General features: G+C 44.9%; 2 protein-coding genes across 2 annotated transcripts in view; one reads left to right on the top strand and one right to left on the bottom strand.

The window, feature by feature from the left end:
* LOC121541685 (astrotactin-2-like) overlaps nucleotides 1–13914 on the top strand; it is a 532790-nt gene that overhangs the window by 445918 nt on the left and 72958 nt on the right. The window contains exons 16-17 of the mRNA XM_041850922.2: nucleotides 125–304; nucleotides 11602–11864. Of these exons, the coding sequence (XP_041706856.1) occupies nucleotides 125–304; nucleotides 11602–11864 (443 nt within the window). The remainder of the gene's footprint in view (nucleotides 1–124; nucleotides 305–11601; nucleotides 11865–13914) is intronic.
* Nucleotides 1043–5720, bottom strand: LOC121541686 (E3 ubiquitin-protein ligase TRIM32). Its single transcript, XM_041850923.2, has 2 exons — nucleotides 5636–5720; nucleotides 1043–4727 (listed from the first exon to the last, which is right to left on the bottom strand). Exon 2 carries the CDS (start codon nucleotides 4714–4716, stop codon nucleotides 2686–2688), a length of 2031 nt encoding a protein of 676 aa, XP_041706857.1. The 5' UTR covers nucleotides 4717–4727; nucleotides 5636–5720; the 3' UTR covers nucleotides 1043–2685.

Genomic DNA, 13914 nt, shown 5'->3' with positions numbered 1-13914 from the left:
ATACTGTACTGAAAACACATATAGTAAAGTATATAGCAGTTACAAAACCAATGTTTTGCTTCAGCTAGAACTACAACTCAATTGGTTCCACATTATTTCCCCTCCACACGTCCATGGTTCCCAGGCTTCTCCAAGGTTCTGAAGACACTGACTGCAGAGAGCACCAGAGAGGAGTTGCTGTCCTTCATCCAGCAGTACGGCAGCCATTACATGTCTGAGGCCCTGTACGGCTCCGAGCTCAGCTGCACCATCTACTTTCCCAGCAAGAAGTCCCAGCAGCAGCTCTGGCTGCAGTACCAGAAAGGTGAGCAGGGAAAGGGGGAAGCTGCATGTAATGCAGGTGTCCCGTCAGTCATCAGTTTAGACCCAGGGATCCAGGTGAGTGGACTATCAATAGACTTAATTGGTCAATTAAATCCCAGACAAAAGAGCAAAAGTGGGGCTTATTCAATATGGTGCAACATTCAGGACTCCTAGCATGACAGATATGATTCCTAATTTTATAAGTGGCCATTGCCCCTGAGACAAAGCAGAGAGAAAAGCCTCTCGGAATTCCTTCAGTTGCATTTCATAATTCAGTTTTTCCTTCAACAGAAATATTAGGCAAGACCTGAAGGGGCTTTTGTACTGTACTATGCTGCACCACTGAGACCTTCACAATGGAATTTGTCTGTTACTGATGGGGTGAGGGCTGTGGATAGCATGAAAAGTTTGTTTAATGTTTTACCAAATAAATGGGTTCAAAGTATGCATTGTAAACACTGGAATACAAAGAGACATGCTTTGAATAATTTCTTATGAAAATCAATTAATTTGCTGCACTGTAGATATTTCCAAAGTATTTACCATAGGTAGGCTTATAGTACAAAGTGCTATTGACCGGAGAGGTGTAGTGAAATGTGTTGTTTTACAGGGTCAGCCATAATAGTACAGCGCCCCTGGAGAAAGTTAGGGTTAAATGCCTTGCTCAATGGCACAGACATATTTTTCACATTGTCGGCTCGGGTATTTGAACCAGCAATGATTTGGTTACTGGCCCAACGCTCTAACCGCTAAGCTACCTGCCATCCCACATTTTTTACATTTTCCCAACAGCCAGTGTCATCTACAATATAAATTCCTGCCTGGAAAATCTGAAACCACAACATACAGATCTTTATCAATATTGGGTTTATTGCACTAAATAGATAATCAACATTACAAACATGAAATCGAGAATCAACATTACAAACATGAAATCGAGACTCACGTTACGCAGAAACTCATCTAATGTGATAGTAACACATACTGTAAAGTCTCTGCCTCCACCAAATAAGGCCAAACTTCTGAAAGACACATGGGTTGGTTCAACACACATAATGCACAGAAACAGAACATTCAGAAGACCCAGTAGTATATATATATATATATATATATATATATATATATATATATAAACACAAACTCAGAGGAAATAGGCAATTACATGTAAAGAAATCTCTCCAGATAAGTTCAGTGAATAATAAAATCACCATTTAGACAGAGAGCAACATTTTTGTTGTTCATCACATTGAAACAAGGACACTTGATTTTTCTTGCATTTTATGACTTTTTATATTGTAAATAATGTAATAGATTTGGAATATCTGAAGTGATTTGTCAGTTAGGCTTGAAATATAGGTAGTGTGATATGTCAGTTAGGCATGGAATAGTCCTACCTGTAGTGATCATTTTAGAAAGTATTTTGTAGTGAGAGACTATTGCAGTGACAAGGTTAGCATGCTGTCTACCACAATATCTTGAATTTAAATCCTTTGGTGATTCAAAAAATATGGTTTCACAAATGTCTCATGAGAGTACAATAAATTACCAGAATTTCACCTATGTACTCATCTGTATTTTTTCTTTGCCTCAGAATAATAAAGGATGTCCATTGTTATAGCACAATGCAATCCCTGGATATGTGATTGGAATTACAGAATAGGAAGAAGTTCCCCCACTAATGGTTCAAGTTAAGGGAGGGTAAGCTGATCCTAGATCTGTGTCTACAGGAAACGTAACATTTGCAGGTTGAAGATGGAGCCCTCTGGGAGTCCAACACTCCAGTCAGCAACTTGAACTGCATGATATACATTTTATTGATGGCTGGGTTATAGTGATCATGTCCATGATCCCATCCTTTACATTTAGGTTCGAGAAGTTTTCGATTAGACATGCCTTCTAAATCAATAAGGCCTGTAAGCGCAATTATTTTTTGCAATGTATTTTCTTGTCACGTCATTAGGCTTAGTAATTGTCATAAATCTCATATTTTGTACAGTACATCAATTAAAATATAACAATTTCACACGTTGATTGACATACCGGTTTCCCCCAACCCCAAAGTGACAAAACTGATGCATTATTGCTGTCTTTAGTGCTGTGATCCATAAAATCAACCGAAGCAGCTCAAATGGTAGATACACAGGCTTGGTTCCAGTGTGCTCCTAGCCAGTCCCACTGACTGACCAGGGATCAGTGATTAGAATATGGGCTCATAATATGACTTGCTAAGCACTGACCAGAGATCAGATCATGGAGGAGCACGAGTTGTTTGGAATGCAGCCATTTATTTTAAAGTGACAGATCAACAGTTCACCACAGTCTCTACACACATGCCCACACACACCCCCACACACACACACTAGATTTGTAGTTTCTTAGCCCCTAGCAGGTAGAGGAGCGTCTCCTCTGTAGGTACGAGTAGACTTTTACACAGTGGTCCCAGCAGTCCAGCACCATCAGCTGTCCTTTCTGTGTGACGGCCACGCCCACAGGGCACGTCAGTCCCTCCTGGATGAGCACGTTGAAGCCGCCCTCTTTGGGGAACTGCAGGATCTCCTTCCTGCCGCTGTCCGTCACCAGAAGGTCCCCGTTTGCATCCACGCACATGCCCGTGATACAACGGAAGTCCTCAGTCTCAGAGAAGAAGTGGCTTAGCTGCTTGCCCAGCTGGCCGTCCGTGCCTACCGAGCCGATGGAGAAGCCCCCCTCTAGGTGGTGCTCGTTGTGGCGATTCTCAATGTTCAGGCCCAACCCCTGGGTGAAGTAGACAGTGCCCGCTGCATCGCACGTCACGAACTTGGGCCGCACGGCCGAGCACAGGCGGTTGTAGTTGACCACACCCACGTTGCGGTCCACCGCCAAGCACCAAAGCTTGCCACCCTCCACGTCAGACACCACGAATTCACCCGAGGGCATGGCGGCGATGCCCCAGGGCTTGATCAGCTGATTCTTGTGGCAAGCCACGCAGTGGCCGTCGGTGGTGTACACCTTGACCGAGTTGTCGTAGTTGTCGGTGACCCCGATGAGGCCCTGAGGCGTGATGGCGATGGACAGTGGGATGAGGTTGGGCAGGTCGGCGCCCAGGAAGCTCAGGACAAAGTTGTCGATGCTGCTGGGGTTGCGGCGGATCTCCCTCTGGAAGCCCTTGCGGTTAAAGATCTGGATGCGATAGTTGCCCCGGTCAGCCACCAGGACCTCACCCTGTGGGGTGACGCAGATGCTAACTGGCAGGTTGAACATCCCCGGCAGGTTACCCTTGCAACCCATCTTTTTTACAAACTGGCAGTGCTGTGGCCCTGAGCCGGCCCTGGCATCACCGGGCGAGGAGGGCCCCCCTTCGTCCATGGACTTGGACTTAAAGCTGCCCGGTGAGGCACACACAGCCTCATCAACAGGCATTACCATATCAATGTCTCTGTACAGGTCCCCCACCACCCCTGCAGCTTTGCACATGGCACCAACCCCAAACTCCAGCAGCCCCTCATCCTCATCAGTGTTGACAGTGCAGGGTTTGGTGGTGAGCTGGGCCACATCCAGGGCCTCGGGGTGCTCCGTAGTCACCAGCTCAGGGTCCTGGAGCTTGATCAGCGTAGGCAGGTCCAGGCTGCTCCTTAGGTCCAGCTCCTCCTCATCCTTCCCCCCTCCATCCTCCTCCAGCAGGGCGATGTCACTCTGCTTCACCTGCATGGTGAGGTAGTCGCAGCGGGACACCACCTGCACCTCGGCCAGGTTCAGCAGGTATGTCTGCTCCTCCAGGATCTGCCCGTTCAGCTTCTCCACTTCAGCCATGGAGGCAGCGAAGGCCCGCCGCTGGCGCCCCAGCTCCTCCTGCAGACGCAGCTCAGCCCGGGCGTACTCCTGCTGCACTACCCGGTACTTCACCCGCATGTTCTTTGCCAGACTGTCAATGGCTGCCCTCTTCTTCTGGATGTGGTCCATGGCTTCGCGGAGGGATGCCAGCTTACCACCCAGGTCCTTCCGGCGCTGCTCAGCGGCCGCCCGGATGGGCTGGACGGCGTGGCCCTGCTGCTGGTGGCCCTCACCCTTGCAGAGGTCGCAGAGCACCATGCCGCAGTCTAGACAGTACTGTCGGGGTAGGCGGTTGCGGCAGGACTTGCACATGAGGGCGCCGGCGGTGGTGCAGGAGCTGGCACAGTCCAGGATCTTGAGCACAGTGAGGTTGTCGGCCAGCTGGGAGATGCTGCTCATGCGGGAGACCCTGCTGCAGAAGGGGCAGCGCACGCCGTTGATGGTGCTAGCCAGCAGCTTCTCCAGACACTGTCTGCACACGGTGTGGCCACACTGCAGGAGCTTGGGCCGCAGCTGCTCCTGGTTGTAAGTCTCCAGGCAGATGGGGCACTCCAGGACTTCCCGGAGCAGGTCCGGGTCCAGAGCCGGCAAAGCTGCCGCCATCGTGTTCACACCTGAGAGGAGAGGAAATGGTTCACTACTCAAAGTATCAATGACAATGACTGTTGGGAAGAGGTTGTATTGCCAACAACTTATAACAAGCCAAGTAAAGATGCGTTGTCATGATTTGTCATTAAAATGGCTGAATAAATCATTACCATTCCTCTAATGGTGCATTGCATTTTGACCACGTCATCGTGTTTACAAGTGTCCCGGGGGGTTAATGAACTACTAGAGTCACCTCTCAGGAACATTGGAGGAATAAACAACACTGTGCGAAACTTACACGTACACTTACTGTAACTGATACAGTACACTTTAGCTGGCCATAGGTTTGAGGGGAGTGTAGCACAAGCTATTCAACAGCTTGATGAAGCTAGCCTGCTTTCAAGTAGTTATACCACTTTTCATGACCACATTTAGCTAACTAACTACTGACTTACTCGCTTATCTACCCTAACTAACTAGCTCGCTAGCTATCCGAATGCAGCGACCTTTTGTGTTATTGAGCTGTCAATATGTTAGCTAAATGCTAGCTGTTAGCTGGCTAACGTTAGCTTAACGGAGATTTCTCAAATCAAGCTGTCACTACACGGCCAATGCAAATGAAAACAGCATGGCCAGTTATTTGCATGCAGACAACGCATTGCTGTACAGTTGTTGCCATACTACACACAATTAATAATTGATAAGCTCGTGGCATGATGCTGTTTTGCTTGCTGATGCTAGCTGATGCGAGCTATGTTAGGCAGCTTGCACAGTACAGTGGGAGGCCTCCCCAAATCGCGGTGTGACTTCCAGTTTGGGGCAGTCGGGTAAGAATTCATGATCGAGTGGATTTTGAAAGTCAAGCATTTACATGCTATGATCCTAAATGTCTAGTTTTATTCGGTTTACATCTTAAACTAGCATGAAATCTTACCTTGGTTTCAATGTCAGATCTATCGCGGTACAGGGGCGTTTGGTGAGTGTGCTGCTGCTACTGTAGCGAGACATCTGTGTTGACGTAACCTACGTAATACTTACGCCTCGATCAGACCGACAGTTTTTAGACATTTTGGTACATCAGAAGTACATTAATTTCCAATGGAACGCTGCGTTTGCCTAGCAGCATTGCGTTGCAGAGGCAGTTGATTACGTTATGTGTGGTGCATACGTTGGATGTATGAATGTATGCATTAAACTGTATGTGTTAACGGCTTGTCAGAAATGATAGAATGAATGTTGAACTTTTGTTGCACGCATATCCAGATGATGCTGCGTGCCATTTTGCGTTGAAATACTGTTGGTGTGATCGAGGAGTTATTCTAGGAGTTATTCAACCCCCTCTATTTTCATTGGCTCTTGCATCTGCATCTGGGACAGGGTCCCAAAGTGGTTGGCAGTTATTTTTCAGTCTGGAATTATTTTATTATATGAAGTTTCATAATATCCTGTATTGAATAATGTAGCTAGTATAAAATGGAATGTCGGTTTATTAGTACAATACAATACTGTCTCTAGTTTTAGCAAAGAAAATATATGAATATCATGGGCATTGCATTATACATCATTTGATGATTCCTCCTTTCTGAATAACGGTACACCTCTTAAAGTCCTGCACCAGAGAATAAATTAGAATTAAATGTAGAGGCAAGTCAAGTATCCCAACTCAAAATGTATCATGAAATTATGTATGGCCATTTGAGAGCATTGCAGGCTTTTTAGACAGGCTTAATATTTTACATATTTTCTTTTTTTAGTCATTTAGCAGACGCTCTTATCCAGAGCGACTTACAGTTAGTGAGTGCATACATTTTCATACTGGTCCCCCGTGGGAATCGAACCCACAACCCTGGCGTTGCAAACGCCATGCTCTACCAACTGAGCTACACGGGACTACATATGAAATATAATATGATGCTCTTACATCCTCTAGTAACAATATGCACGTGTATGAAAATAAATGAGGACAGTAAGAAGACATATCCTTTGAAACGTGAAAAGTATCCATCTCTAGCAGTAGCCTACAGTTATATACAGTCATGGGAAGATGTGTGAAGGTGCTACAGCCCATGGAAAATAGTATATCAGCTGACCCCTAGATGGCAGCAAAGGTCTTATTACAACATTTATTTGTGGAGAGCTACAGCGTTGTAATAAGAGAGTAATAATGAAATAAGACCTTGTATGATGTATTTTTTTATTTATGATGTAGGTTGTTGTTTTGTTGTGATGTAATTGTTTTAATCCTGTTTGGATCCCAGGAAGAGTAGCTGCTAATGGGGTAATGGGGATCCTAATAAATACAACAAAATACAGCAACAACAAAATCAGAATTGCAGTTTAGAAAATTATATTCATAACGCAATCATAATGTTAAGCTATGCATAACTAAAAGGTAAATGGAAATTAACAATTATAGTCTATATGCTTGCTTTAGCTATGCATTAAAATGTTAAACTTATCAAGGCATTTGAAAAGACAATAGGCTTTTGACTCACAGAACAGAAACCTTTTGTGCCCGATGCTGTAATTGTGCTGCAGCTGTGCCATATTGATGTTGTGGTATTTAGGAAGCATGAGTTATGTTTGCTTACCTAAAAATCACTGTCTACATCTATTCATCTGACACAATGGGCCTTGAAAACAAAACAACTTCAACAGCACTTTCTTTTAGTTTGGAATATTTTCTGGGACTTTTATGTCAATCAGAGGGTTTGGTTCATGGCTTCTACTACATTGCTTCCACCCACCACACGGATCGATTCAGATGGAGAGTAGGCTAGACGAGGGGATGTAGCTACTCACTTCAGACTACTGAGATGCACCCTCTCTCTCGGTGTCTCTCCCTCCTCATCGTGTGTATTTCATTGCAATTTCCCTTGATCTTGCATTTTCACTAAGTAAATGCAGAAATCAACCGACTGAGGAGAATGAATAGGGGATATGATCTTGACAAGTGCCAGAGTTGTTAAAAAGGCCAAATTGCTCGTCAAAACACTCCTGAACAGAGATATTTTATGGGGCAATAATAACAATGCCAACACTAACAATCTGACAACATCTGTGTGAAATTAGCACAGAGATATCTGACACTTTGCTGGTGTTGCCAGGGCCACTATCATAACCAGAAGGTAGCTTCTAAGAATATACTGTATCAACAAAGACTCATTATTTAGAGAGAGGGAGAGAAGAGAGACAGAGAGAGAGTGAGAGAGAGCCCCCGTTGAAGCCATCCGTATAGTCTTTGCCCTTTGAGTAGTCATAGCAACCTGTGCCGTCCTTCAGCGGCCACAGTCCGTCAGGACGCTGGAGGGGCAAGAGAGAGACACAGGAGAAGGAGAGAAACAGAGAGAGAGAGAGAGAGAGAGAGAGATCAATGTTTGGGAAATTAATTCATCCGTTATATATTAACTGTCTGTTTTACAGACTGTCCAATTATAAAACACAACATCTTCACTGCTAGTCTCCCAAAGCAAATTAAGCTACCCATTGATCAATTTGCTGGGGAATCCAGACAAAATTGAATATTTTACAGTTGTAAGCCTCCTACATACCTGTAATTAATGCATAAGGGATTTGTTAACCAGTGTCCAGTTTTCACCTCTCAATCCCATCTAAAACTTTGGGATTAAAACGAACTGTCAGAAAATATTGTTGCAGGCTTACGGATGTAGTGGAAGGGGAAGGAAGTAACGCAGACGTCTATGATGTGAGCAGCCCTGCCGAAGCCTGCAGTAAACCTGGGATAATCACAGGGCTTTATTGCGAGGGCCAAGTGATGACAGCTCCTTTCTGTGTCTGTGTTGACTCAAGAAGTGCGTGTAATTGGGCTCTTAGGGCCACCCCTTGAGCCTGTTTACATAGGATATGGAGGAGAGTATCTCTCCCCCTCCCCTTTCACTACTCCAGTCCTTTCACACTCTCTCTGCTCTGCAGCTGGGTCTGTGTTTGGAGCCCACAGTCTCAGCACAACACCAGCCTATTATCAAACTACACATATACACTGTCTGATGACGTATGTCTCACACACTTGCATGTGTTGAATGAAAGAGGGAATTTATCGACTGTCACGCTTCTCTCACCCTCATATTTTACATTTTTACTACAGTGTATATGTCTCATTTGAGCTGGTGTTATGTGGGTGGTGATTCCTTGTGGCAGTGGAATGTTTGTTTTTGTGTAGAAGATTCATTTGGAACTCTGTCATTGATTGTCCTCTTGTCCTGAAAATGTCAGATAATCTGCACCTGCATTACATTTCAGCTTTTTCCCCACCTGCTCCAGTGGAAGCTATTTTTCACAGATGTTCTGTGAGAGAGTCCAGCTCAGAATGTGTTTGTGTGTATGAGGAATGGAAGCAGAAGGCATAACATGCTTTGTCCTTGGCTCGGCTTTTAAAGAGCCGTCGAGAGAGAATGCAAGACTAGTGAGTTTAAGAACGGACACACATGCTGATTAAGTTCACGCACTGTATATTTTATTTTTGGTCTGTAAAATATTCAGAAGGCTGCTCTATTTCAATATGATTAAATGTATTGCAGAAAATGAATCATTTGGAAATGAATCATGTGAAATATTTTAAATGACTTTTACCAGAAGCTGCTCCCAATTACTCTATCTTGAAGAATGGCTCTACATGGAACCCAAAAGGGTTCTACCTGGAACCAAAAAGGGTTATTCAAATGGTTCTCCTATGGGGACAGCCAAATAACCATTTTAGGTTCTAGATAGCTCCTTTTTTTCTAAGCGTGTAGGGTACTGGGCAGAGGGCAAGGTACTGGGCGGAGGCCATCTAGTGATGGCTGTTTAACAGTCTGATGGCCTGGGGATAGAAGCTGTTTATCAGCCTCTCGGCCCCAGTTTTACAGCACCTGTATTGTCTCTGCCTTCTAGATGGTAGTGGGGTGAACAGGCCGTGGCTAGGGTTGCTGAGGTCCTTGATGATCTTCTTGGCCTTCCTGTGACACCAGGTGCTGTTGATGTCCTGGAGGGCAGGCAGTGTGCCCCTGATGGTGTGTTGGGCTGACCGCACCACCCTCTGGAGAGCCCTGTGGTTGCGGAGGGTGCAATTTCCCTACCAGGTGGTGATACAGCCCGACAGAATGCTCTCAATGGTGCATCTGTAGAAGTTTGTGAGGTAGTTGGGACCAAGCCACATTTCTTCAGCTTCCTGAGATGTCCGTGACGTGGCTGGCTTTCCCTTTATAATCTGTGGTTGTCTGGAATCCCTGCCACATGCATCTTGTGTCTGAGCCATTGAATTGCGAGTCCACTTTGTCTCTGTACTGACGCTTTGCCTCTTTGATTGCCTTACGTAGGCCATAATTGGTCTGTTTGTACACGTCCATGTTCCCAGTCACCTTGCCGTGGCTATCTCCGCCACATGGCAAAATGTGTAGGATTGCAGGAAATTAGCTTTAAAACAGCTACATTTTGTCATGTGGCCAACGGGAGGGCCTCTAAAATCTTCAGTCGGCGACCACACCATTGGCCGCACCCATGGCCACACCCCCATGAAGCCTACCACCTACGCCCCATTTTGATCCAGAAAAAAATTAATGTGATTTATTAATTGATCTTATACTACACAAAGATAAATACAATATATATTTTTAAACTAATCCCATCTGTAAGTGGTTCGACTTATTTCACCCATTATTGAGATACACTACCAGTCAAAAGTTTGGACACACCTACTCATTCAAGGGTTTTTCTTTATTTTTACAAATTTTTACATTGTACAATAATAGTGAAGAAATCAAAACTATGAAATAACACATATGGAATCATGTAGTACCCAAAAAAAGTGTTAAACAAATCAAAATATATTTTATATTTGAGATTCTTCAAATAACCACCCTTTGCCTTGATAACATCTTTGCACACTCTTGGGATTGTGTAATGTTCATTTAAGTCGGAATTTGGTGTTAGGGACCCAAGACTCTTGGGGTGTTAGTTTATCAACACTTTAAAAAGTGTTATTTTAACACTATTTTGGTGGGTTACATATACACACTAAGAAAGTGTTACATTTAACACTTTGGGTGTTCAAATTCTGATCTCAAATTTGCTGTGTGTCTGGTCTCTCCTCCCATCAACACAGACAGACAGTACATCTGCTGCTTTCCCAACACATGGCTGTCTCCTTCCCTCCATGCCTCCATCCTTCCTTCCATCCAGGGAAACACTCAACACTCAATTAACATTTCTCCCTGTTTCACTCCTTTCCAACGTAGCATTGTTAGCCCACTGGCACGGTACGTTATGCGCAAGAATCCCCCTGTCGATGAGAAAATCAAACAATGCTTATTTACACTATGCAGGAATAAGTCATCACCCGCCATCCATTCCCGGTGGAGGAGTTGATGACAATGAGGGAATATTTTGTTTGACCGCAATATAAAGTAGATCCAGATGGTGGCACATGTGATGTAATTGAGGCGGCCGTGTGAAACTCCCCTATCACTGGCTGTGTATTTTGATATGAGCCTTTTTGGGGGAGTGGAGACGGAGTGGACAGGAAGAAGTGAATGCAGCTGTCAGCCCTGTGTTATGGGCGATTCAGGACATGTGGCGGACGTACGTCGATGCAGGTTTGCGTGTGTCAGTGTGTATGGGTTTGGCTCTGGTCCTTTGTCGTTCAGACACCATTCTATACAACAATGATGAGGTCTCTCTTGCGAAGAGATTTCATCTCAAAATGAGTCTAACCTGTGTATATAAAGCTAAATAAAAAGAAAAGTATCTTGTCATTCACACAATGTGTTTTTTTGGAATAGGTAGATGTTTCTCCCAACCACTGACACAGGGTCAGCTATTTCTCCATGTCCCTAATGGTTAAGGTTAGGACTGATAGAATCTGATGTTAGACTATTAGACTCTCTCCTTCTCTCCATCTCCCAGAGACGACAGACCAGGGAAGCAGGCGCGAGCTCAAGTCCATGCCCTTCATCAGCTACCTGTCTGGGCTGCTGAAGACCCAGCTGCTGACAGAGGACCTGGTGAGCGGCGTGGAGATCCGCTGCGAAGAGAAGGGCCGCTGCCCCTCGGCCTGCCACCTGTGCCGTCAGGCAGGCCGCGAGCAGCCCTCGCCCATCCCTGTCCTGCTGGAGGTCAGCCGCATCGTGCCCCTCTACAGCCTGGTGCAGGACAACGTCACTAAGGAGGTGAGGGGGGATGGAGGGAGAGATGGATGAAGGGGCAGTGAGATGGAAGGAGGGTGGAGGAACCTCTACAGTCTGGTATAGAGGACAACACCACCAAATAGGTTAGGGTGGAGGGAGGGAGGGAGGGAGGGAGGGAGGGAGGGAGGGAGGGAGGGAGGGAGGGAGGGAGGGAGGGAGGGAGGGATAAGAGGGAGGGTGGGGCACCCTCCTCAGTGTGATATATTGTAGGACTGTCATTATAGGTGAGGAAAGAGGGATGAACAGAGAGAGAGAAGAAGGGAGGGGGGAACATAGGGAGACAAGGATGGTGGGAGAAGAATAGGGATGATGGGGGGAAGACCCCTCTATAGTCTGGTACAGAACTACATCACCAAAGAGGTGAGGGATGGAGGGGAAAGAGGCAATGGAGAGAAGGAAGGAGGGAAGGAGTGGAGAGGGATGGAGAGAAGGAAGGAGGCAGTGGAGAGAGATGTAGAGAAGAAAGGAGGGAGGTAGTGGAGAGATATGTATAGAAGGAAGGAGGGAGGCAGTGGAGAGAGATGGAGGTTAGGTGGGTGGTAGAGAGGGGGCGATGGGGAGCTCTCCTCTGTTTGATAAATAACTATGTCACCACAGAGGTGAGGGGAAAGGGGGAGGAGGAGAAATGGAGAGAGAAGGATGGTGGGTGGAGGAGAGGTGACAATGGGGGGATGGGGGAGACATCATCAAAGAGGTGAAATGGGGTTAAAGGCAGAGAGGAAATTGAGAGATAGTGTCAGGCCAACAGGACAGTTTACTAAGTGTAAACATGAATTAAAGCAATTTCATAGAATAAAATGATATTTCTGTAGAAAATAAGCAGATAAAAATAGATGTGCCATCTGGTCAAAGGGTTCAACCCAAAGTTCATTAGCTATAACTGTACAGGAAATTCAAGAACAGGAAACATATTTGTATAGTTCCATGTCATTTATTCACACATCCATTCTTAATTTGGCTGCTTTGATAATATAATATTATACAGTATAAGGCCTTTTATATTTTATAATAATAATAATAATAATAATATAATATAATACCACAGTGAAGTTGACACAATCGTGCTTGGCTGTAATGTCAGGGTTTGGCTTTGAATTAAAGGCTGCTTTGATAATATAATATTATACAGTATAAGGACATTTTTATTTTACCACAGTGAAGTTGACACAATCATGCTTGGCTGCAATGTCAGGGTTTGGCTTTGAATTAAAGGCAGTCAATTCAGGAAGTTAACAAAAATTACAATTCAATAATCGAAAAAGGGCATTTATTTTCAAACACTTCTCAATAAATTGAAAAGCAGAAGCTATTTATTTTAAGAGTTGTAATATTTCTGAATTTTAAATTCAAATCACTTCCTGAATTGACTGCCTTCAAGTCAAATTGAGCCCAACCCTGGTAGATGTAGTTACCAAAATCCCCCCTAGGTGGAGTAAGTGGGTTAACTTTCACTATTCAAAATAAACTGTGTTAGAGAGAATAGAAAAAGGTGATGTCATGGTTCTCCTCTTGTGGGGATAAATGCACAGTTGTGTGTGTGCGTGCGGGCGTGCTTGCATGTGTGTGTGATTGTGTATAATTTGATGGTTTACATTTATCTCTGTAGATTCAACTGTATTGTCTTGTCATGACTGTGTTGCTGTTTTGTGTGATGTTTCCCCTTTGAGAGGAACCTTTGATTATTAGATACTGGAAGTTACTAATGTTTGGAATCTCATCCCTAAGGTGATTTAGCTGAGGGTCTGGCTCCGCTTGACATTTAGTTTACACCATCTTCCCTCAGCTGGGCTCAATCTGAGGAGAGGGAGATGCAAATAGGAGGTCCACTGCACTGGGGTGTCTGTGTGTGTGTGTGTGTGTGTGTGTGTGTGTGTGTGTGTGTGTGTGTGTGTGTGTGTGTGTGTGTGTGTGTGTGTGTGCGTGTGTGTCACACAGACTCATGCACACACACACACACACACACACACACACACACACGACACACAACAAACACACACACACACACACACACACACACACACACACACACACA

Source organism: Coregonus clupeaformis, chromosome 27 (genome assembly GCF_020615455.1).
Source record: "Coregonus clupeaformis isolate EN_2021a chromosome 27, ASM2061545v1, whole genome shotgun sequence".
NCBI lineage: Eukaryota > Metazoa > Chordata > Actinopteri > Salmoniformes > Salmonidae > Coregonus > Coregonus clupeaformis.
The sequence above is the reverse complement of the archived record's forward strand: the minus strand, read 5'-3'. Positions and strand labels throughout refer to the sequence as shown.

Bases quoted from the DNA above. Each gene is read 5' to 3' on its own strand.
- LOC121541686 (XM_041850923.2), bottom strand. From the start codon at position 4,716: ATGGCGGCAGCTTTGCCGGCTCTGGACCCGGACCTGCTCCGGGAAGTC.